This window comes from Prinia subflava, chromosome 14 (assembly GCF_021018805.1).
Source record: "Prinia subflava isolate CZ2003 ecotype Zambia chromosome 14, Cam_Psub_1.2, whole genome shotgun sequence".
NCBI lineage: Eukaryota > Metazoa > Chordata > Aves > Passeriformes > Cisticolidae > Prinia > Prinia subflava.
The window spans coordinates 7,284,878-7,310,253 of record NC_086260.1 but is presented as its reverse complement, the minus strand read 5'-3'; the positions used below and the strand labels follow the sequence as shown (position 1 = coordinate 7,310,253).

General features: G+C 42.4%; 1 protein-coding gene across 1 annotated transcript in view; it reads left to right on the top strand.

Moving 5' to 3' along the window:
* Window positions 1-16,534, top strand: part of PTPRG (protein tyrosine phosphatase receptor type G) — a 394,663-nt gene extending 378,129 nt beyond the window's left edge. The window contains exons 21-29 of the mRNA XM_063411184.1: window positions 63-198; window positions 516-662; window positions 2,162-2,255; window positions 3,493-3,569; window positions 3,993-4,121; window positions 6,367-6,513; window positions 7,228-7,370; window positions 10,417-10,552; window positions 11,277-16,534. Of these exons, the coding sequence (XP_063267254.1) occupies window positions 63-198; window positions 516-662; window positions 2,162-2,255; window positions 3,493-3,569; window positions 3,993-4,121; window positions 6,367-6,513; window positions 7,228-7,370; window positions 10,417-10,552; window positions 11,277-11,423 (1,156 nt within the window). The 3' untranslated portion in view covers window positions 11,424-16,534. The remainder of the gene's footprint in view (window positions 1-62; window positions 199-515; window positions 663-2,161; window positions 2,256-3,492; window positions 3,570-3,992; window positions 4,122-6,366; window positions 6,514-7,227; window positions 7,371-10,416; window positions 10,553-11,276) is intronic.
* The last annotated feature ends 8,842 nt before the right edge of the window (window positions 16,535-25,376 follow it).

Sequence of the window (25,376 nt, the reverse complement as noted above, 5' to 3'; positions counted from 1 at the left end):
TCTACTTCTGCAGTTGCTTTCATCTGGCTGTATTTCATGGGTTTCTCTTATGTTCTGTGTAGTGCTGGCGTTGGCAGAACTGGTACCTACATTGTGATAGACAGTATGCTGCAGCAGATAAAAGACAAAAGCACAGTTAATGTCCTGGGTTTCCTGAAACATATCAGGACGCAGCGCAACTACCTCGTCCAGACAGAGGTAAAAACTGTAGTGGGGTTCAATTTAAAGCCTTACTCATTTTGCATTGTAATCAAAAGATTTTTCCAGTTACATCCAATACAGTAAAAATTGAATATATTGCTGATATTTTTCTCTCTTTTTCTAGACTAGAAACTAGATTTTGGTTTTGACTTGTTCAGAGTTGTATGTGCTACATTTATAAATATTTATTCTCAATTTGGCAGTATTTGCATGAGTGGCTTGTTTCGCACACCCTTTCCTTTAGTGTGCACTGCTCCTCAGACAAAGGCAGCTCTTATTTCAGATGTCCACCTGACATGCTGATGTTTTTCTAGGAGCAGTACATTTTTATTCATGATGCCTTGCTGGAAGCCATCCTTGGGAAGGAGACGGAAGTGTCTGCAAACCAGCTGCACAGTTACGTTAACAGCATCCTCATTCCTGGCATAGGAGGGAAGACACGGCTAGAAAAACAGTTCAAGGTAAGTCTCAACCACTGCCATCCAGAGGGATCTCATTTTCCTGCCCTCTTTTGTATGCCTGTTTTCACTGTGAAGATGTAGATAAGGAATTGCAAATGTTTTAAGACCAGAAACACAATATGCCTTTCTCATTGCTACTCATGACGCTAGCTGCGTTTCCTGCTATGTCATAGCTGCTTCCTTCCTGGCCAAAGTAATTTCTTTTTTCCAGATCTCTTATTTGAAACCTAAGATTTTCTGATTGCATTTTATTTGAATACATTGTAAAATATTTTGTGAGAGTTTGTATCACAAGGAGATACAGGACATCTGTTTTCACAGCTAAACTCCGTTAATAACTACCCAAGGAACTGAAGCTGTTAAATTACACCAGGTGCCAAGCTATTAAAAAAATTAATCTGAATTCACTTGTAGGAATCTCAGTATTTCTCCATCACTCAAGACATTCCAGATGCCTAATTACTAAATTAAAGAAACAAGTGAAAGCGCACGCACACCCACACAAAATGCAGTAGGAGGCAAAGATTTGTTATTTTAAAAAGCATCGCACTTTTACAAACAATTCTAAATTATATGTATAATTTATATGTTTTCCAATGACTCGTGCCAAAGTTTAAAAACCCTAAGTGCCATTTTCAGAAATTACTTTCTCTGACAACATTGGACAGTTACTTAGAAACCCCATAACTTCTAATGGGGCTTATGCCAGTGCATAGATGAGTTGAGTGCTATCTTGTTTAGAGTGCATTTCAAACTGGGATGTGACCAGCAACAATTATTAGATCTTTCTCTTGTTTCTGCTGCTGCCACAGAGCTGGCAGAAAATAACCTGTGCTCATGCCCCAGTGCAGCAGCTGAGTAACGAGGTGTGAGTGCAGGAGATGTGAAAGCCACCTTTACTCTTTGCTCTGGCAGAGTTTCCCCGTGTACTGGGGGAGTATTCAAATACAAATCTACCTTTCTTTGTGCCCCTAGGCAGCCCAGAATGAATATGGCAGACCAGAGAATGTAGCCCATGGCCTCAGATTTCAGATGCCAGTGTGGTGGATTCCCCAAAGGCCTGGCAGAAAAAGACATTCTGCAGGAATGATCTGGCTATTATTTTGGGGGGGGAAACAAACAAACAACAAAAAACCCACAACCTTAAAGTTTTGTTCTTATTTGCTAGCTTTTATTCCTTGAGAACTGCTTCTGACTAAACACATCTGAAATTTCATGAAATATTCTCAAAGATAACAAAATGTAGTGTTCTGTGAAAATACATTTTGATGGAACTTCATATGCAGGATGTTTCAAAGCTGAGAGCTGCAGAGATCTTTTTATCTATTAAACATGCTGTATGAAAAGGATGCTTTCCATTGGAAACTTGAGTACTTTAAACAAGTTTAACAATGCAGTTTATTCTTCTACTAATGCATCTTCACAGGAGTTGGCAAAGAAACCTTCTCTCTTCATTTAGAGCACTCTGAGGGCTGACTTACTACTTTATTCTCTTTCAGCTGGTTACACAGTGTAATGCAAAATACGTGGAATGCTTCAGTGCTCAGAAAGACTGCAACAAAGAGAAGAACAGGAACTCATCAGTTGTGCCATGTAAGATCACATCTTCGGTTTGATTACTGCCTAGCATAACTTTTTGTACCTAATTCTCCTGGTGTTAGGCATGAAAAGACATAGCCACTAGGAAGGGGAAATGTAATCTTTTGTTCAGCCCAAGCTGTCTTGTCTTTCAGTATTACCCTGATGAAACTGAACAAAAGGAAATAGTTGCAGTGTCAGCCAGACATACTGTCCAAGTGAAATGTTAATTTGAAGTGTTTAAGAATTGGAATAATTAGGTAGGGGATAAATCTGTGGAATACTGAGAGATTACTTTGATAGCAGCTCCCAGCTCTGGTGAGATCTCCCAGAGTGAGTGGCACCAGTTGTTTGTAATTCAGCTGCTGCCCTCCCTCTCTCTGTGTGAGCCACCCCAGGTTTAAGGGTATTTAGTGCCCGAGGACACAGTTTCACTGTCATTGAAATGGAATCTGTGCAGGGCTGTCAAGCAGTACCAACTCACACCAGACCAAGCATGGGCACAACATCATCCCCATCACATAACCCAGAGAAGGACACAGAGGACACATGATGGCCAAGCTAGCACAGAGTAACAGTCCATCATGAAGTTTGTTAATAAAAAGGGAAGCCATCAGAATACATCTTAAAAGCAGATATGAACAGGCTAGAAATAGGCTGTTTGATTTGGCCCTTTGTGTCATGCAGCTGCACTGATTTCAGTTTGTCTTTTGGGGGCTGTCAGAGGCTTTGAGGATGATGCTGAACGCAGCCCTCAAACACAGAGGAGCGTGGATCTGCACTTCTGGGAGGTTCCCCATTAGGGAAGCTGTTTGTCTCTGGAGGTTCTCTCACCCTGTGAGAGATGGCAGCGCTACAGAGTGGTAGGGAAAACAAAATAAATCAGCTGGGTTTGCGTGCTGCTGGAGACAAATGGAACACTACACACAAGAATTACTCGAAATCCCCTGTTATCACTGCATATACTGTTATTTGGTAATTCAGCCTGCTGTGAAAATCTTTGCTATAGTAAAATTTGATTCCTGAAATTACTTTGTCCTTGTGGGAATATTGTGCAACATTCTCTTTTATATCCTGTGTTAGCAGGCAGTGCTTTAACGCAGTTAAAGTGCTGGCCTGCTCCTGTGGGAGATGGGAGCTGCACACTGTTTGCTTTGTTAACGGCTGAGAAATTCTTACTTTCTGCATTGTGCCATGATCAGACTTTGATCTTTTTTTTTCCTCTGTGTGTTTTTTTTTTTTAATGTTATAGCTGAGCGTGCTAGAGTGGGCTTGGCACCACTGCCTGGAATGAAGGGAACAGATTACATTAATGCCTCTTATATCATGGTGAGGAAGCCAACACCTAATTACAAAGTAAAATCAATTCTAAGGTGCTAAATACCAGATGCCTGTAATTGTCTTAATTCTGTATGTAATGGCTGTGTATTAACAGATGAGATTTTAACACCTTCCCCATAATGTAAAGCTATTAACCGTGTTTTATTAAAGATTCTTGCCTAAAAAAATTAATTACAAGATGCATTTAGATGGAATTTGTATTTCTGTGAGATACAAATAGATACTGGGATTTAAAGTAAATTAAAGCAGTAGAGACTCTGTAGAATTGAAATGAAGTTAAGAAAATATAGTCTGTGTGAAAATATTGTGGAGTAAAATGAAATAGGGTCATTATGTGCCCCCAGAAATTAAATTAATGCTTTAAAAGTCTGGGAGGCAGTAAATAACCATGTGTTTGTTTTGCTGCTACAGGGCTACTACAGGAGCAACGAGTTCATCATAACCCAACACCCACTGCCACATACAACTAAAGATTTCTGGCGAATGATCTGGGATCACAATGCACAGATCATTGTCATGCTGCCGGACAACCAGAGCCTGGTGAGTCACCCGTGTCCCTCCCTGTGTGGTGCCACTGTCACAGCCCAGCTGGGCACAGCACAGGGTCACTCCTTTGCCTGCTGGGGCTGTTTTCTGCCTGAAAGCAAAGCCAATTTTTGAGCCACCTACTCAAACTTTGCCATTAGCTGGTTACAAAGAGACAAGTTCCATCATGTAGGGGCTGTTCTTTTGCTGTCGCTTTCTGCACTCACCCCTGGACATGCAGGGCTGAGGGACCCCAGTGCTCACAGACAGCACAGCAGTGCTGTCAACAGCTGCAAGGCTCCTGGGGGCTGCCTGGCAGCATGCAAGCACTGAGGCTAGGGAGAGCCTAGGGTCGTGGGTAAGGGCGTGGAGAGGAGCAGAAATGCAAGGTAGGGACAGCAGGATAGTTGCTTGTTTGCCCCTGAGCTTAAGCCTCTGGCCATGCAAGACTGTGCCTGTGCAAGGCTGCACATGCCATTTTTAATGAAAGTAAAAAGCAAACAAGTATGTTAATTTAAGTGGAAATAATGAGTCAGACAGAGAGTGAGAGTAAGGAGACACAGGTGAAGTGCTAATCACTACTTGCAGATTTACCAGCACATCTCAAGAGGGCGTGTTGAAGGGGATTAAGAACTAATCGGTTTGTTTTTTCATGCACGCATCACTGAGGTGAGCAGACAATTGTAGCTGAAAGTGGAAGAGAAACTGCCTTCATTACAGCAGGAAAATAGCAGTGATGAGGGGCTATAAAGAGGCAGCAGTCAATATGCTGCTTGTGTGTGGGCATGAAAGGGAGTGCAGCACTGCAAGGAGTGCTCAGAGACATTCAATAGGATCACAAAGTACTTAAGAAATGGAAGAATGTCAGGTGGAAATGAAGAGGCTGATCTTGTCTTCATGTACATGAAATAGCTCTGCAGAACCACAGTGATCAAAGGGTAAAGGAGGAATGCTGGGCTCAGCCACGGTGGTTTCACCATTCCCAGGTGGAGGTGGCCAGGGAGGCAGTGGTGTCCAGCCTTGGCTCAGTGCTCAGTGTGGGACGTGTTGGCTGGCAAGAAGGGGTGGCTCGGGATTCAGGCAGCACCAAGTGCTGGATGTGCAATGCCAAAGGACAAGACAAAAATGCAAGGTACCTGCTGCATGATCACCTGTCAGGTGGCAGGGCAGGTCCCTTGCTTGACACTTGAAAATATTACTCTGCTTCCCAGTGCTTCTGCTTGTTTAGGGCAGCATTGTAAGGACTTAAAACCACAAGTCACATTTTCAGAATGAACACTTGACTGCACAAACTTCAACAATATCTTGTGCATCAGAGCTGCAGACCCACAGAAATACACCTGGTTGTAGAGGGATGTGCATGGCCACAGCAGGATGACATCAGCTGATGGTTCATGTTTGCTTATGAGTGAAAGATGGGATGAGCAGACAAGGGTTTGCTATGTGCATGTGGCCAGGGCAACTTCTGTGCTCATGCTGTAGGGACATAGACCTCTGAAACCAGGAGAAGAAACAGACTTAGCATGTATGTGCTGACAGACCATAATTTCCTTTCTCTACAGCAAATTAGGAATTCTCAGTTACATTTTAAAGAACAGTGTTGACTTACATCCTGCCAGTCAGGCTACTTGAGCATTGAACCCCTTCCAGCCATCCCAGTCTCACAGAGGTTTCACAGTTTTATACCCTTTGGCAGAGGTGTTTTGTTGGAGAACGTGCATTAAGATTAGCCAGTGTTTTTTTCAAGGCAAAGAATATTTGGGTTTTTCTCTTCCTCTTCACTCCTCTCACTCCTAAAAATTCAAGCCCAAGTATCTATCATCTTCTACCTAGGCCTGATCCATAGACCTTGAGTTTTGGATTAGACCATGATAAACACAAATTAAAAATAACAAGTCATTAATTTTTAAAGGTCAATGAGTTTTTTCTGAACAAATATCTGACTTTCAAACAAACCCATGTAGGCAGGAGGTCATAAAGCCTGGGATACAATACAAAGGTTAAGTGTGAGTGAGCTAAGATAACCATTTCCCTGTGAAACCAATTAAAAAACAGATGTTACCTGTTGGAACACACAAAGGGAGGATCTGGCAGGTTTAGTGCCTACTGTAATAGTAAATTTGTTTTAGAGAGAAGTGTTTTTTAAAGGTCAATTCCTGATCATCTCTATTTATCAAAGCAATTTTTTGATCCACTGGATTTTTCTGTTGCACACAAGGTATCTGAAAGGCTGCAGTAGTGTGTTCTTTCATTTCTCCAGGCAGAAGATGAGTTTGTGTACTGGCCAAGTCGTGAGGAATCCATGAACTGTGAGGCCTTTACTGTGACCCTTATCAGCAAAGACAGACTGTGCCTCTCTAACGAAGAGCAAATTATCATCCATGACTTTATCCTTGAAGCTACCCAGGTAAAGTAAATCTTCAAGTGTGTGTCTGCTTTTCACCAGAATTACATTGATGCCATTTAAATACAGAAGAAGAAGAGTTCAGAAAATTTTTGGAAAGGACTTACTTGTAAATGCGTGTAGATTCATGTTGCTCTTAGGGGAAAGGTATTCTCATTGGCTCCTTCTCCCTCTCACATCTTCTACTTCCAGGTAGATTTCTCTAGCTAGTGAGGCTGGTATTAATTGTCTGTCTTGCTGCAAAGTGAAGACCTGTGATTATATCAAGGTGTATTGTCTTATTTCTGCTTACAAAATTCAGCATTTATAGTTTAATTGTTTGGGGTCTTAACTAATCATAAAGATGTAAGCATGATCCTTTTAAACAATAAACCTGTTTCTTGTTTGCTGTTTGGATTGCAGCTGGACTTTGCTGCAAGACATTAGTTTGCAAGCCAGCATAAATTTGACTTAGTTGTTTTTGTTTGACTTTTAACAAAATTGAAAGGTTTGATATGAGGTTTGATATGAGCCCTAAATTCAAATACAATTCTTTTATCGATTAACATTTTTGCATTATTTTAGGGTGTTCACTGTTACAGACATGCTGGAGCTGTGTGTCCTCTTTCTATGTAAACTGTTGGGAAGAGGGAAGTCTCCCTTCAGTTTGCAGTGAGGCTCTTCCCTCTCTGTCCCTGGAGTGGAGGAAGCTGATGCCAGGCTGGTTTGTCATTGCAGGATGACTACGTTCTGGAAGTGCGCCACTTTCAGTGCCCCAAATGGCCAAACCCTGACGCTCCCATAAGCAGCACCTTTGAACTTATCAATGTAATCAAGGAAGAGGCCTTAACGAGGGATGGCCCCACCATAGTTCATGATGAGTATGTCATCACTTTTCTCCCATTTATGTGCAGATTGTACACTCAGCTGAAAGACACTTGTTAGGACTGATGTCCATTCCTGTCTGGAGTAGGTGGGGTTTAGTAGTCCAGGGAACAGATTAAGAATATATAAACTTCCAAGGATGAGTTTTCAGTTGGCATCTGAGGCCAAATACATTTTGCTTAGTGTAGTTTTCATGTTGGTTCCAACCTTAGGTGAACTCAGGAGGTGAGGCTGTTTGCTTTGGAAGCATTTTGGGTTCTTCTGCTCCTGGAAGTAGCCCAAGCAAATCCTACAGCCTGTTTCAGAATCCAGCAGACCTTTGGTTTATGTAAGGCTCTAAGCAGCCTAATGAAGGCTGATGGAAACAAGTTTCAGAACAGCCCAAGCTCCTTCTAACAGCTCAGGTTTCATGTGCTGTGTAAGAGAACAAGCTCAGCTCAGCTGTGTGTCACAATGAGCAGCAGAATTATCTCGTGACAAAGGGCCCAGGTCTTCTAAAAGCAGATTTATTCTTCCTCCTTTTGCTTCCCAAAAAACATTCCAAGGGGCCCATAAAAGTGGGAGGGAGGGGGCCCATTAACTCCAGGCCAGTATGCCCCAACACTTGCCTCTTTTGCAGCACAGTGGTGAGCACTGTCCCACCAGCTATGCCTGAACACCCAGTTACAAAGGGTGCTGAGTGCTGCACTGCATATTGTTACTTGCATACATTATGGAGCTTCAAAATACCATTGTAGTGAGGCTGGAGCCCGGGTGTGACCTCATTTCCTTGGGGGGACTGTTTCCTGGTGGGCAGAGCACTTCCTGGAGTCATTCTGTGCTTAAATCCCAAGGATTCCCAGCTTCTGACAGTGCTCGTGTTGTCCCGAGAGTGAGCACCGGGCCAGCGCAAGCGGCTCTCTGCCTGCAGCCCCCTGCTCTGCAGCCTGCTAGACTTTGTCACTGCCACCAAGCAGAACCACTGGGAAGGTCTTGGGAATCTCTGCCAAAGCCTCTCTACCACGCTCTGATGTGTCAGTGGTCAGAGCAGGCACTGTGCTGGTGTTCCAGGAGGAATTCATATCCACAGTGCTGATGGAGCTTTCCCTGCATATCCATGTGTTGCTGCTGAAACAGATTTTCCCCAACTGGCTCCTGCAAATGGTGCCTTGGGCTGCAGCAAGTAGTGTCTTCTCCCACTACCTCCTCCTGCCTGCTTATGCAGAGTTTAAGCTCTGTTGCCTTTCACTAGCACTGATTAATTCCAGGCTGGTTTTAATATTCATGCTTTGAGTAGTCTGAAGTGAAGTTTTGCTGCTCTTGCAGTATTTAAGATTATGTTTTACAAAATTAGAAACATTATTGATTTGGGCATTTCATTGCTAGATGAAAAAAAAAAAGAAAATCAAAATTGCATTCCAAGCAATGCTGAGTCATTCTTTCTGTACATTGCTTTTTGGTTTATTTGTCATATTCAATGATTTTATCTTTACGCCTAATACATAATGTGGATTCTGCTTTTCATTGGAGTCTAAGGAAATGTAGCTGAAAATGAAAATTTCCTTTTGCTACATGCAACAACTATATCACATAATCCACTCATAATTACAACTGCAGATTAATTCCAAATATATGAATTTCCAGATAACTAAATTCATGTGGTATTTACGAAGTACATGGTGGGATGAACTTGATAACATTTTTAAAAGTTCAGAAATTCTAACTTGAGACAGTTGTCAAGATTTTTAAATGTAACTGCCCAAGTGTAGGCAACTACATAAAGACCTGCTGCATAATTTTCTGCAAGAAAAGTCTTCAGATTGTTGGGAACTGGAAATTACCAGCCCAAGTGAAAATGATGCCATTACACCCTCAGAAGGATTTAGTTGTGTCCTCTCAAGTACATGCACTGGGCACTTTGTCCTCTGTAGATGAGTCACAGCCATCTGTGTGGTGCTGCTGCTTCTCCTCTAGTTCTCACATCCAGTACAGCACATCCATTGTGATCTGAGTTCTGTTTCCCATTTCTAGGTAAACTGAGTTTGAATTTGCAAAAATCATATAAAATTAAGTCAGCATTTGTCTTGATTTCCATGGCAATGCTGTACAAATCCTAGTGGTAATCTTGCAATACAAGATGATATTGCAGCACTTGCTGATTATTTCAGTTTTCATATAAAGCTCTCCAAGTGGCTTAGAGAGGATGTCAGCACTGATGACCCCATTTGCCAGTGGGAACGTTTAAACACAGACTTTCTCAAAGTCACAGAGCAGAGCCAGGACAGAATTTCAGTCTCCTGAGTACCAAGAGAGCAGAGGAGAGAGGAGGCTCCTCTGAAGCCATGGTGTAGGATCCTTCATGGTGCACCTCTGGCCTAAGCACACCCCAGGCTTGCAGCAGTGAGTTTTCTCCCTGACCTGATCTCAAGGAGATCTCAAGGACTGAGTCATGCTCCTGATGAATAACTGCTCCTTGGGGTTTTATTACATGACAACACAGCTCAACTCCTCAAAACCTGTAATGTCTCCTGGGTGCCTGGTTCAGAGATGTTGCCTTTACTGATGAATCAGACCTAGGCAAGGCTTTGAGATGTGCCCCATTTACTTGTGAGCACCACAGAGCTGTGTGAGTTTTCTGCAATTGTCAGATGTGGAGGAAGAGGCAAAGTCTCATTTCTTTCTAATCACTCATGTTTTGCTTGAGCTCCCAGTAATGAATTTAAAATACTCTCCACTGTAATGCAGATGCTCTCAGCCCGTGTGGTGTGGGAGAGCTCATTTCATGTTACAGTCTCCAGGCTGGGTGTTTTGGAGTGGCTCATGTTCTGCTGCTGATGCAGTTCTTTGTGTTGAAGAGTGCAGATAACCTGAGATGACTGGTGTGCCATCACATTTCTTCTGTAAATTAAAATTACAAAGAATTAGCCACTATAAAACAAGCATTTAATAGATACAAAGAGGAACTAAAGTAATCAGATAAGACTGTAACAACACTTTCATGACTCTGTGTCAGTGCCCAGGTTGTGTTTCTGAGTAACTCTTTATTTTGGTGTGGTTTTCCAGGTATGGAGCTGTGTCAGCAGGAACTCTATGTGCCCTTACCACTCTGTCTCAGCAGCTGGAGAATGAAAATGCTGTCGATGTTTTCCAGGTGGCAAAGATGATAAATCTCATGCGGCCTGGAGTATTTACAGACATTGTAAGTCTTTAAATGGACTATAAATAAATAGTTTACAAGGTTTTCATCTGAGACCAAAAGCATGAACTGAAACATGCATAGTGTATGTTATCAAGCCCTACAGCATCTGCTACCAAGCAGAATTTGCATTTGAACTTTTTTTGTGTAGTTGTAATTTTTTGTTAGCCTTCAAGCCACACTGTTAGTCTCTGATTTGCACTTAAATTTATTTCTCATACTTTGGAAGGAAGCATCATACAGGCAAGTCCTAGCAGAGAAGGACCTTTCAGATTGTCTCCGTCTGCCTGCCAGCCCTGTGAGCTAAGCTGAGCTCTTTAGGTCTGGCACGTTGTGGTGTGAAGGGATGCTTAGGGCAGGTGGGGCTGCAGGGAGATGAGGCTCTTTCCTGCGTGTCCAGCAGGAGCAGCCCCTTTCCTCCGTGTGTGTGGTACAAGGTTCTGCCACCCAGGGAATGACCTGGGCCTGAGCTGGGGCCTCAGGTTTTGTCCTGCCCTCCTGAAGTGTTTGGTAGCATATCAGAAATAATATAACCTACCCCAAACTGGCGTTTGGGTTGACAAGGTGAATCTGGATGAACAGAGGTAACTGATCTAAGTCCATTTCTTTGCTATGCGTATGCTGCTGGTAATGAATACCCATGACCTTCCCTGGAAATGCCAAATCAAAGTGCCAATCAGTTATGCTCACTTAAAAGGATGGAAATAAGTTGTTCTTTCTTTTCCAGGAACAGTACCAGTTTCTTTATAAGGCAATGCTAAGCTTGGTCAGCACTAAGGAGAATGGAAATGGTCCCATGACACTGGACAAGAACGGTGCAGTGATGGCCAGTGACGAATCCGATCCCGCAGAAAGCATGGAGTCTCTTGTCTAATTGGGAACCTGAAAAGGCACTTAATTTGTAGAACTTCTGAAGACTGAACTTTTTTGAGGCCTTTTTTGCCAGACTCTAGGTTATACAATAACCCAATTACTTTTTTACACTGATAAAAGTTTTGATATTTATTTTTTGCCATTTTATGTCTTAATGGTATCCTACTGAGCATTTGCACCTCTGTTTATTTCACACAGTGAAACGCAATTTTATCTAGTTTGCACTATATGATCAGTGTTACTGCCTATAATATCCTAATACAAGACAAGCCCTGATGTGACATTCCATGACAACAAACACACGCTTTTTCTGTTTTGTTTAAATGCAGTGAAGTTTTGCTAACTACAGTGACCCTCAAATCTCAAATCTTGAATGCTAGGCCAGATGGATTCTTTCTACAACAGATACTGTACCCCTCCGTACCATATTTATTATTTAGTGATCATGTCAAAGTTTTGGTAATGGTGTTCTGCATTCCAGTGGAGTGGATGAGCAGTGTTCATCCTTGACAGAATGTGGCAGGTGATTATTAGCTACAGTGAAGGTCTAACAACCTTGTGGAGCTGAAACAATTATTTCTGTATTGTTTCAAACTGCTGTGTTGTACACTTACAGGCCTGAGACTTGCTTCACATGGATTATATAAATTACATACGATATAATGATAAATTAGATGCAATTCATATGTGGGATGCGGTGATAAGTTTTGAATTTACAATTTCAAAGTTTCCCCCCTGTATTCAGGAAAATGTTGATTTTGGTTTTTAGCCAGCCCTGTGATGGGAAAGTATTTTGGTTTTATTTTCATCAGAGCCAATACAGTGAGAAATCTATGACAACCCAAAATCACAACAGTTTTCAGATATATTAAAGGTAGCAATATTTTACATTACTAAGCTATTCAATATTTTAAACACATCTAATTTCCTTACTATTTCTTGAATATGACCTCACACCTAATGGTATGTTACATGATGACAGGCGTTTCTTAATTTCATAACTGTTAGATGCCATTTTTACAGGTGTGTAATTTTCATACTTTAGTGCTAAAACATAAAGTACTGATCCATATTTACTGGTGAAGCAAACTAATAAAAAAACTACCTATAAAGTTACATTCTCCCTCTTTTTTTTTTGCCAGACTAATTCTTTAGCACAAACCTAGCTTATTGTGTTTTCCCTCCCACGCCAATAGAATGGTTTCCCCCAGATTATGTAAATAATTACTGTTTGGAGCATTTAAGTTTACATCCTCACTGGCTCCCTCTTCGTTTGTATTTGGTTGCAATTCAACAAGGTCAATCCCAGTTTAACAAAAGAAGTAAGCACATGCTTAATTCTCCTGAAAATTAAAATTAGTTGTGCCCTTCATAGCTTGGCTGAGTAGGGAGGGGTTATTGAATCTGCCTGGAAAAGGAAATATGTGATTTCAACCATCCTGACCCTTGGTATACAGTTAAAGGCACTATCCCTTATATGTGGCATTAATTCCTTCACTTCTAAACTACAGAAAACATGCATTGTAATTTTTCAGGACTTGTCAAAATATTACAGCTTCTTGTTTTGTTTTGTTTTTTTTTCATTTAAGTGTAAACCTATTAATTTCTGCCAGTCCAGTCTTGCTGAAATACAGACATTTGGCAAGGTTCTGTGTATTTTCACTCACGAGGAAGCTGAATGCAAACTGCTTACAGGGATATTGAGAGTAGATCTGTTGGTTCAGAACCATGTGAGGTGCAAACTGATACGGCCTCACTGAGAACAGAGGAGCTGAGCAAACTGGTATGTGCTAACATTTGGCCTTTTATCTTAATAAGAGGATGATTCAAAGAATTTAAGAATTCATCAGCAACCTTTTACACAGTCACCTTTTACTTCTCAGTTTGTTGAATCCCTCCATCCAAGCGATCCCAATAATTGCTAATACCAAACAATTTAATAAGCCCATGGTTTCAGTGAGGAAATCACAATTTAATAAGCTGTTCAGCAGCAGCTAATCCAAATAAAATATATGCAGAAAGTTTCAAAATATTGTAGTTTGCATCCCCTTTGCACTGCATGGGGGTGGGAGTCAGTAGGAGTTAGGACTACCCACTGGTCACTACACCCCAGTAAGAGAATGGTTTAAGTAAGTTCTCAAGTGCTGCTCCCTGCAAGGGTCGGAAGGTTTTGCTGAGTGGTTTTCTGGTTTTTCAGTGGTTTTCTGGTATTTCAGCCTCAAAGGCTGCTGAGCCCCCCTGTGCCCCCAGTCTGAGCCTGGACCCAGCCAATGCCAGCTGGTAGCACAAAGGGACTCGTGAGTTGGATCAGTTTAATCTAGAAGTATTTTAAGTTCCTGGGAAGATGTAGGGAGAAGTTAGAAATTCAAACCTTGACAACTAAGTGACACAAAGATTACTGCAGGCATCAAGGAGTTGGATTTGTTCAGTACTTTCAGGTGATTACTTTTCATTTCACTGGCATGATGGAATATAACTGTGGTTTGTGACACACTGCCTGAATACCCCTGGTTTAATCCCTAACCTTTTCACAAGTTTTAAACATCAATGAATGAAGGCTGCGGGGGTTGAACTTTGGTGGATGCTTTGGAAACCTATGCATTTGCATTGGCATTTTCCAACACCTGAAATACTTTCTTGGGTTGAATCCATGGGGAAATGATGTACCCTGATGTTCTCTGAGTTCTCCATGGATTGTTTTGTAAGGGAGCTGGAGCTGTATGTTAAGTGCTGTGCTGACAGCCAGGTAGCCAACAGGTGGTAGTGATGCATGAGGCTTGAAGGGGTGAAGCTAGAAATTGCTTGTGAAGATCAGGATTAAGCACACGGAAGAGCCAAATCTATCCTCCTGTAAGCAGCTGCAGTTCTGCTCTCTTACACAGGTTTGCCCCTTTCCTTGGGGCTGAGTGAGTGGCAGAAGGAGCAATGTCTGCTCAGAGATGGGCACTGATAAACTCTCCTGATGCTCCCACGAGTGCCCAGACAAAGCCCTGCTCTGCAAATCACCTCCTTGCTTTTGGGACCCCAGCCCCTCTGCTGTACCCAGCTCCTGCCATTCACTCAGGATGTCCTTCAAGCATCAAAGGTTCCCAAGCAATGTGCAAATTAAGAGAACCTGAGAACATTCCCCTATCACTGCAGAGTGTGGTCCTCAGCATCAGCCCTGAGAAATAAGGAGCAGAAGGACTGAAGCACACGTGTCTCCATTTAGAAAATCCCATTTCTCCATGTCTTGCACATGTCCTGTGCCCGCAGACCATGTGAAAGGCTGAACTGTGTCTTGAGACCATACAGGCAGCCAAGCTTTCCAAGTGGGAATGCTTGGAAGGCTTCTGTGTGGTCTGAACATCCGAAATAGGTGGCAGGCTCAGAATAACCCATCCTCCAAACACTGCTGTGTGTGAGCTTGGCTTTAGTAGGAAGGTCTGGGGGAGCCAGTGGGACTGCTCAGGTGTGCAGAGTAAGCACCAAATCTTCTGCAGGATCAATGTCTAAAGAATTTTAAAGAATTCATTTTTTAAAAAAGAATTCATTTTTTAAAAAAGAATTCATTTGAAAGAGCATTTGTCAGTATTTCAGTGTCTGTTTCCAAATGCTAATTTAGAAACAGGGAAAAAGAAAAATCCAAACACCTTAAACTTTTCCTTGTGACTGTTTCTGTACTGTGGGTCTGCTCTAGGTTAGTGGAGTCATTTACAGGATCTGCAAAATTTCACTTGTTTTTCCAGTTTCTGACTGCTCAAATTGCTTGAACACAGAGTGATACATTGGTACATTAGGAGAAGAATCTTTATGATACAGCACAACTGCCTTCTCATTAATCTGTTTTAAAGCTGATGTATTTTATTTAAAAGCTAAAAAGTATAGATAGGGATTCTACCAAAGATACATGCTACTAATTCTCAGCAAAACAAAACCAACTTAATTTAAAAAAAATGTAGTTGTCTTGAAGATTTAGCAGTCTTTCACAAATTCGTGTCTTTTGACATCAGATCTTTTGTTCCGAAGTTTATGTTCAAATGGTGCCAGTGAATTTTTATATGAAGGGAAAATGCCTATTTGTTAATCTACTGCATTGCTTTTCTTCTTTTTCTTTTTTCTCTCCTGGTTTTTTTTCAGATGTAATTCACTGTTACCCCTTTGCTCTTCTTCTCCTTGTTGCCATTCTAACAATGTGAACTACACTGGCTTCACTTATCAAAGGAGAAGGAATGCAAACATAAGGAAAGAGAGGAACTGTAATAAAGAGATTTGGCCTCTACTTTGTCTTAGCTGTTAAACTGTTTTTAGTGTTTTTGTTAACTATTTGCAAAGGGAAGCATTTTCTACAGAGGATAATTAATTTCAAGAAAAATGTCTTGAGTTTTAAGAATAAACGTCTCCAAAAGAGGAGATAGTCAATTTTATACAATGTCACAACTCTCCAACATTTGGGGTAGTGACTTTTTTGTTTTGTTAGAACACTTGAGACTAGCACGCAGCCATTGTTTCTAAAGACCGAAGCATTCATGTGTACTCCTATTTTCTTTTCCTTCATTTTTAAAATAGCAAAGTCATTAAAACTGTAAATATTTTGTTGCTTAGATAAGCATCTTCTGGGAACTTTGTATCTATGGTATATAATCATAGAATTTTATATTTTCATATAAAGCTAATTTTTTTCTAGTTTCACCTCCTTCCTAGTTCTGTGGTGGTTATGTGAATACAAACCTTCTGTGTTTCAAGGTAGTGGAGACACCATCATCACACTCCAAAAAAGATTTCCACACATGTCATTTCTTTGGGGCAGTGATTGTGAAAGTTGGATTTTTTTTTTAAATTCCATTGTCAGTGTGTGCAACAGGATTTAGACTTAGCCAGTCACTAGATGCGTTTGTCTCATTGATCCATTCAGAAGAAAAATAAAAATGTGGTGTTTGGTTTGGGGAAAGGGTGGGAGGGAGCATTTTGAGGGAGACTTTTTGTTCAATTTTGGTTTTTGTTTGGGGGCTTTTTGTAACTTGAAGAATCTTCTTTTTGTTATGTTAAACTATATGAAATCATTCTATTATAGTGTTATTTAATATGTAAATTGTATTGCTATACATAAAATAAAGTATGGTTTTTGATGTATTTACGGAGTTCTTACTTATTTGCATTGGGTGCACACAAGGAACAGATGCAGGAGTCAGTATTTCATTGTCCATGGCATGCAGGAAGAATGATGAGATCCAAGGCCTGCTTTAATTAGATCTCAAATTTCCAAGCAGTGCTCAGCTGGGAACTGCCAGTGACAGTGGAGTTCACTGTTCCCTTCATTGTCTCCAACTATTAGAGAGCTGCCAGAAAATAATAACCCCATCCCTTTGCACCAGGGCTCCTCCCCAGACAGTTGTGACCCATCAGAACCCCTCTGGGAAGGGGACTGTCTCCATTCTGAACAGGACTCAGATCCTGAGCTTTCTGGCCGGCTCCTTGGACGTGCCCTTCCTTCAATCTATTTCTGTTTCTTACCAGCCTGCAGGAGCAGGGGCTTCCCCCAAGCCCCCATTATCAGATTTACTGTGATGAGTGGCATTGCTCACTAACCTCAGCACTGTGGTGGGAAATGCAAAAGGTGAGATCCTTCCCATCTCACACAGACTGGGGGGTGCAGACGTTGCAAATCCTAGAGACAGTGCAGCAAATATCCCCATGGAGAGTGTCACAGTCACACCTGCTGGCTGCTCCAGCCAGGAGGTGGCACTGAGGTGGGCACTGTGATGCCACCAATGCTCTCGGTGCTTTGCAACAAAACCTTGGCAGCTGCACACACCACCTCCCATTCTGGGTCTGTGCTCAGGGCTGTGTTACCGATTTTGTTGTTCTTAGGGGGAAGCCACTCAAGTTTGTGGACAGATTTTTGTTGCAATCTGCTGCTGGCACAGCAGCTGCCCAGGCTGGCAGCGCCTTTAGAAACTCGGCAGCATTCAGCCTCTGGAGCAGCACCTGCAAAGGGACAAAAACATCAATAACTCAAACCACTTGTTGGGGTAAAATTGCTGATTAAAATCAATACACTTCATCTGATGCCTTTTGTTGCTGCATTCTCACCTGCATGGTCTGTGTTCTGGTTGACTGGGAGGAAGGGGGATCGTGGAGCAGTGGATGGGGACTGTGGTCAGAGGGACACTGCACAGCAGCCTGATGACCCCTGCCAAGCCCCCCACCCCACACCAGCCCCTTGTTGCTGCCCCAGGTGCAGCTCAACACCTTCCCACCAGCAGGTCCTGCTGCCTTGTGGATGAGCAGCAGGGAGCTGCTTCCCAGCCTGCCACACCTGCTCTAGGGGATGCTCCAGCACCTCCAGTGCCCTCTATAACTTTTCCAGGCCAGAAGCAGGCTCCAGGGGAAGGTTCCTCTGCCCAGCTTGGCTGCTTCACCTCCATGGAGGAGATGGCAGCCCCTGCATGCACAGGTAGGAGGGTACACAACACTTCACAGCAACAATACGGGAAAAAGTTGTGTAAATCCTGCTTGTCTGGGAAGTGCCTGGAGGATGCAGAGTGTGGCAAGCTGAGCATGACCCAACCCACCAGCTGCAAGGTAAAGACATGCAGGTTTGGCAGGCCTGCACTGGGACCAGGTAAGGACACCTCCCAGTCTCCCATTTTGGAAGGGAGAACCACACAAATGAAAAAATGTAGCCCTGCTGAAGGCAGACAAAAGAGAGCAATGGGGCTGGGGAGTGAGCAGGAAATCTGAGCAAAGACAGGATGAACCAGGGCATTGCCTGCTGAAATGATGGAGAAAGCCTGAAAAGGCAGGAGCAGGGAGGCTGTGGGGCTTGTCTCCTGGTACTTTAATCACCACTCCTGAAGGAAGGGTATAACTGTTCCTACATCTTTGATAGGTATGACAAAAAACAGAGGAAGGTAGGGGTTAGGCAGTGGGAACATGACCTGGGGCAGTCATGGAACAAGAAAAACAGCTCTGTAACAGCTAAAGAAATCAGAACACTCCAAGGCAGCTTTGTATATGAAAACAACCCAGCATTTCTACTAGAGAGCAGCACCTCTGAGGTGAGCCCCCAGCTGCCAGGTCATCATTGCACAGATAACAAACGGGGCAGAGGTCCCTGCTCCGCCAAGGTCGTGCAGCATTTGCTCCAGGAGGCCCCTGCTCCTCCTGAGACATCCCGGTGAGCAACAGAGGCAGGAGTGGAGGACAAGAGAAAAGGCAAAGCCTTGGAGAAGGTACTTGGATTCCGTGCTTGGGAACACTCAGGGAAGAGGCCAGGCTGAGACCTGCACCAGGTGGAAAGATGTAGTAAGTAGTTCATTAATACTCTGGCAACAGAGGTATGATTTACCAGCACATCCCACTACTAACACTATGCCTGAATTAATTGGTGGTATCAGGAGATCCCAACATCTTCTGTAATAAACAGCTTACAAGTTTAGCCTTTAAGGCTTCCAGAGGCTGCTAGCAGTCATCTTAAGCAGGTACAAATGATAGCAGTGTTTTTATTAAATGGATTCAAATGCCAGAAGGTTTATTTTCAAGACCTTTTACAACATAAAAATCATTTTGATCAATGGCTTAGTCCCAGTCCTATTACTTAGCCACTTGAAGCCCCACAAAGTACTTCCTGCACTGATATGTCATCCCCACCTGCTGGCAGCCACCTTATTGATCACTGGTGATTTCTGTTCCCCTTTGCTGCCAATCAATGTTTTTGATGCCTTTCTGACTTAGTAATGCTTTAAGAAGCAACACTCACAAAGCAATCTTTCCTGACATTGTGTTCAATCAATCTGACAGTCACTGGGCTTGCTTTTCTTTTCTAAAGTTGTTATCTTCCTTATGGCTTGAAATCCTTGTTTAGGACTCAATGCCTGCTTCATTTGTGTTCTATACTATGGTTTTGAATTTTTAAAAGATTTTGCATTTCAGTTCTATGTCTCTTATGGGAACCATTTCAAATAGTTCACATTTCCCTGTCTCTGTGTCTGTGAGCCATTCTTTCTGCACAGCTCATCATTTCCGTCACTCCCCAGCTCAAACCCTGTTGGCCCTGTGTCCCATATCACAGGATATCCTTGCACTAGATCTAATCATAAATAGTTTTCTCCTTTCTCTAAGGAGCTGCTGAAAGAGTTTTTGGGCCCACATCAGAAGAAAGGCAGAAGGTATGTGTCTTTTGTCTTGGGAGAAGGCATTACGGGCAGGAAGCCCAAGGCTCAATATAGGGAACATGGTACCAGCCCCCCATCATCTGTTTCACTGGGGTTTTGTTCCAAAAAGATGCTCTGTCTGCAGGATGAGAGCAGCAGACTCTGACTGCTCAGGCAGGGAATGAGACACTGAGGCAACAGTGGGAACCTCCAAATAAAGCCCAAGTAATAAATCTAGTACAGACTCTTTAAAAATATTTTCACATCATTACAGAGGAACTGTGGCTCCTCAGCCATGCATCACAAAGACCCCCAGAGTCTCCTAAGGTGAGGTTCTGCCAGTCAGTCTAGAGTTCTGAGATGCTGCAGGTCTCTGTCATGAGAGGGAAGGCTGGGATCCTTCCCAGTTCCTTGCTGAGAAGGAAGAGCAAAGGGAGAGCTGATGAACTTGATTGCAGGATGAAATGAGGTCTTTATGCTTCTCTCAGCCCATGCATAGGGGGGAAATTATGGTCTCTTATGGAAAGCCTGGCTGTTTCTTCTGTGGGGTTCCAATGGGGTGCACAAGAGGGATGGAATGGAGGTGTCCTGCATGTACTACATAAATGAGCATTTTTCTGTAACAAGGTTCTTATCGTGTTTCATCAGCACACAATCAAGAAGAACAGAAAATCATGGAAAAAAAATATTGGCCTTCATTACATGCAGCCTGATGGGACCATCAGTACACACAGCTTCATTCTCCTAACAGGTTCAAATTATTATCTTCAATGGTATTGGCTCAGTGTCACAACTGTTGGACAAACTCTGTGTCCAACCATCAGATGAACATTTTAATTTAAAATTTAATTTAATGTCATTTAAATTAAATATCTTTTTATCGTGAATCTGAATACAGTGTGACTGTGACCAAAAGAGACTGATGGCTTGTAGGTGTAATACATGTAGCTGTATAAAAATGATAACACAGAATAAAAGGGGACACTTTATTTATCTAGGTATAGAAAGGTTATAGCACTTTGCAACTAGCAAGGAAAGTCCTTAGTGCTGCTTAATACCAGACTTCAAGCTGAAAAACACCATTATTGGACTGGGGTGGAATCCTAAAAACTCTTAAAGGTTCAGTACCTTAGGTTATGAAAGGCTCTGCCTTCTGAATTTTACTGCTTTAAATAAGCTTCCTTATAACTTAAATCCAATTTTCTAGATAGCCTCTTACTTTGAGCCTCTTAGACATATGTTATGCCTTTGCCTGAAAGTCTCCCAGTGACCTGTACATTGATTTCAGCCTGTGAAATTGGTCATAAATAAATCTTTGCACCTTTTTTTCCCCTCCTCTGTTTTCTGAAATAAAAAAGATACAGATGGTTTGTTTACTCTCAGGCTATAAGTCCTACATGGACTTCAGAAGCACTATTGACCTCCTAGCAGCATGTATTAGGAAGAATAACTGATTCAGGCTAATCTGATCAGGTGAGCAGAGCCCTGTCACAACACTGTTTTTTCTATTTGTCAAAATTCTCCTCCAGTTTCTCCACGGGTGCCTGATCAGTCAGGACTCAGCACCTTCCAGTCCCCAGTGAAGATCAATGACTGGTCTTTGATTCATCAGCTCCAATAGTTTCTGAAACACCTTGTTGTGCTGGTATCCACCACGAAGATCAGGTATGAAACTGCCAACAAATAATATTAAGCTGGAAATTTGTCACATAAAAGATAAGACAAAAACAAATAGAACAAGATACAAAATGACAAGCGAAAAGAATATGGCAATTTAATATAAATTACATAAAGTAACTCAAATTACACCAAAGTTCTTAAATAAGGAATACTGGTACACTCCACTTTTTATACCCTTATTTCTTTCTTGTTTTATGCCCCTGTCAATGCATGTAGCTGGGTAAAAAAACAATGCACAAGATGATAAAGCCAATTCTGCCAATGGCCACAAAGTCACAGACACAGGGCACAAAATGCTGACCCAGTCCAATGCTTTCCTGGTGGTTTCCAGTTTGCTCACAGAATTGTTTTGAGGCAGCTGCATCCCCACAGGCTTTGAGCCAGTTCAACAAAGTCCATTCTCTCACAAATGGCTTCAAACCCACCACTTTGGGTGCTTTGAGCAGGTATTTGTTATTGCCAGGTATTTATTGACAGCCTCAGCAATGAACAGCCCTGAGCAGGGCCGGTGACTCCTGAGCACACAGCTACTCCTGCCAGAATTTTCTGCTTGAATCATGTCTCACCCTCTTTCCTTCCTCAGACTATACAGTGGTCCCTACCCAAAACAGAGAGTAAAGTCCCATTATGTCATTTCCTTCTAAGTAAGTCCAAAAAGCGTGCCCCAAAAATGTAATACTAACTTTTGATTCTTTGCCTTTTGGAGCTCTTATTCCACATTTGGCCTGCACTTCCATTTTTATTGATTTTCCTGTGCCACCTCTCAGCATCCTTCCTAGGCAGCATGATGCATTAACTTCCCATATAATGAATTTTCCCATTTGGTTCTGTACTCTGAAATTCACCCACCTCTAAATGAGATTTCAACACTCTGCATTGCTGATTTCCAGCTGTGCCATAGCCCTTGTTTTTCATAGGCTGGGCACACCAAAAGAGCCCTCAAGACTTAGAGATCACGCTTTTAACACAATCACTGCTGTACTGGGGGAGAGGAGAGCTTTTATATTTGTGTACTAGTTCCAACAATGAAGTTATTAAAGCTATTTTCCACCCTGCAAGAAAGCTACCTGATGATGATATTATCCCTGCCTTTTAAACTAATTTTATTTTAGTGTGGTGCATTTGCAGGCATCATAATCCATATTGGTGCATGTTATTCCCACTTAATGACTGAAAAGGCCATTGTTTGGGGAACGGGTTTGTTCTGGGTCTTGTGGGTTTGGGGGTTTCTCTGTTTAATTTTATCTACTGCTATAATATCAGAAGGAGCCGATTCATTCACTAAAATCCTTCCTATCCATTGCTTTGTTGACTTCAGTTTCCTGAGAAGTGTGCAAGGCAAAACTTTGCAGAACTTTTGCAAAGCAACATGGAGAAAGACCTACCATTATTCCAGGTAGGCTGCATCCACACAACTAAGGGTCTGCCCCAGCCAGAGTACAGAGCAGGAAGTATGTTTGTAGTTCAGCTTCTCATAGGAGAGGAATATATATATATATGTATTTATATAGTCAGGTCTCCCACGTTAGATTTGGAAAACTGTGTTGCCAAATCCACATCCCCTCTTGAGCAGCACCTCTGCAGCACTGGGGATATCACAGTCTTCCTCACCTGAATGGCAGCAGACTTCCAAATAAAGGATCCTCAGATCTCTTATTTTCACTCTTAACCACTTACTGGATTTTAAAAAGTTCGTTTCACCTTGTGTAAAGCAGGACAGGGACTGGTTTCACGACGTGTCATTACAACTATTACAGCTCACACTATAGCCCAAAAGCAGTTTTGAGTCCCAGACTTGAGACATTTTAGAAAGTAATGAGATTCAGGAGAGTGGAATTTTAGCCTTCCTGCAATTATGATATTTACAAACTTTAAAGACTTTTTCAAACACCCACATGAACATGAGATCCAAGGTGGGTACGAGGTACTTAGTGACCAGGCTAGCACAAGAGGACATTGTCCCCCTCAGAGGTCCAGCTCTGTACCTACAGCTGGGGGATGCCACTCGATTGACAGGGGTGACTTTAGAGGACATCATGTCACTCAGCTGGCTTTCACAGCTCTTCCATGCTCTGTGGTACCAAGCCATTTCTCCCTTAAACCATCATTGCCCCAGCCCAGCTCCAAACCTGAGCTTCCCAATATGGAGCAGCAGAAGAGAAATAAATCTCCCTCTTCTCACAGGTGAGCTCTAGTGTACACATTTCCTACTTACAGAAGGATCTTGCTGGGCATAAACGAGTGCTTAAAGACAAAAAAGTATTGGAAAAGGGATCTCATATTATGCGTATACCCATTATGGCCATTGTTTTGTATTAAACTTCCTTTTATATTTAATAGGAATTAATAGATATCTTCACAAATAGGTCTCAAATGTTATAGGCGATTGCAGAGTTCAGGAGGTTGATTATTACTTCAATAGCGCATTATCTGCTGATGAGCTTGTAACCCATGTTATCCTTATCTGCTAGATGCTCATATTGTCTATTAATAATTTATAAACTAACCTCATTACAAGGCTGTAGTGTCAACTACAACAGATTACAGCAAAACCAGGCAGGACTGAAACCAGGCACTAAAAAGTTTCTCTGTGCAGCTAATCCTGGCTTTGTTATTCATGTTCCTCGTTGAATTTTATCATAGGCCCTTGATATTCTGGAGAGCTCCACTTCTTCCTAAGGTGTGGTTGTCAATAATCTGTGGGCTGCATTTTCCCACATGGCAACCGATGCCTGTAGCAGAAGCTGAGCTCTTGCCATTGTGTTGGTACAGACAGGTTTGGGAACAGGACCAAGAGTTCCCTAACAATCCTCAGAGGGAGCAGAGCTCTACACAGGCTCGTGGGTCTGAGTGCAGCAGTGGGGCCACAGCAGTGCCCATCCCTGGGTTGTTGCCTTCAATTTTCCTTTCACAGGAGACCTGTCTACTATCTGAGGACACAGCTTCACTAGTGCACTAACTGTGCTTCCCTTCTGGGCCGTGCTGTTCATAGATTTATTTCACTAAGGTGGTCACAACACGAAGTACTGAACCTGCAAGCAGAAGGAGTTGCTGTAAAATGGATGAAGATATTCCCAAAGCACAGGCAGTGGTTCTTTTCCTGATTTGTGTGTACAGAAGAGGGAAAAGCATAGAGAAAAAAGTGGTATATGCTCAAGTCTTCAATATTTCACAACAGTCACTTTGCAGTGCTATCTAAATAGCAAGTCAACCTCTTTTTTTTACAAAATCCTCTGCACTTGAACGTTTTCTGCCAGTCCTTCCTCACAAAGTGGCATGAGAACACTGACAGCCACAAGTGCTCAGCTGCAGGATCTGGCTTTGTGAAAATGAATAGCTAAGCTGGAAAGAGTAGATTCTTCACAAAAAGAACAGTACAGTCCTCCCCAGTGCACACACGCTTGTTACAATCCATTGTTCTGAATACATGACAGCACACCTTTCCTTGGAGCCCCTTTGGGCAAGAGACACTCTCAGGACAGCCAGGAAGAGCAGCTGGTCTGGGCAGACTCTCAAGGCAAAAATCTGGGTTTTACCAAAGCCAAGGGCAAAGTTCATTTTGACTTCAGCAGAGCCAAGAATTTTCTGTCACCTTATCACTACATTTCTTGGCTTACAACATTACTGCATATTTTTCTGAGCAATTTTAGGCAAACCTATTTCAGTCTTCTGACAAAGATACTCATGATGAATAGTAATTATTCTGTTGTAGTAGTATCCTGAGACCTTAGCTGTGGACCCACGTGCCTCCAAAGCAGCAGTGTGTGGATGCATAATAAAGAGACAGTTTGGGTCTTTATTTATGTATAGTGCTCTTTACCTTATCCTCAGACATTGACACGAAGGAGTTTAAAGTGAGAAGTAAACAAAAAGATGTGGACAGAATCTCTGGTTCAGAATGTGCCTGGTCTACAGACTGCCAAAGCCTGGCAAGAATTGATGTCTGCTGCCCTTTGTCACCTTCCCTGGGTATCCTCTATTGTCCCTTCTTAAAAACAGGACACAGTCTGAATTTTCCTCAGTAATGGTGATTTTTCAGCCTGTGTTATGTTGGGAAAATCTGTCTGGAACATCACTGGTGTAGTGGCAAACAGATCACGATCCTGCACCCTGACAGCAAATGGATGATTATTTTTAAA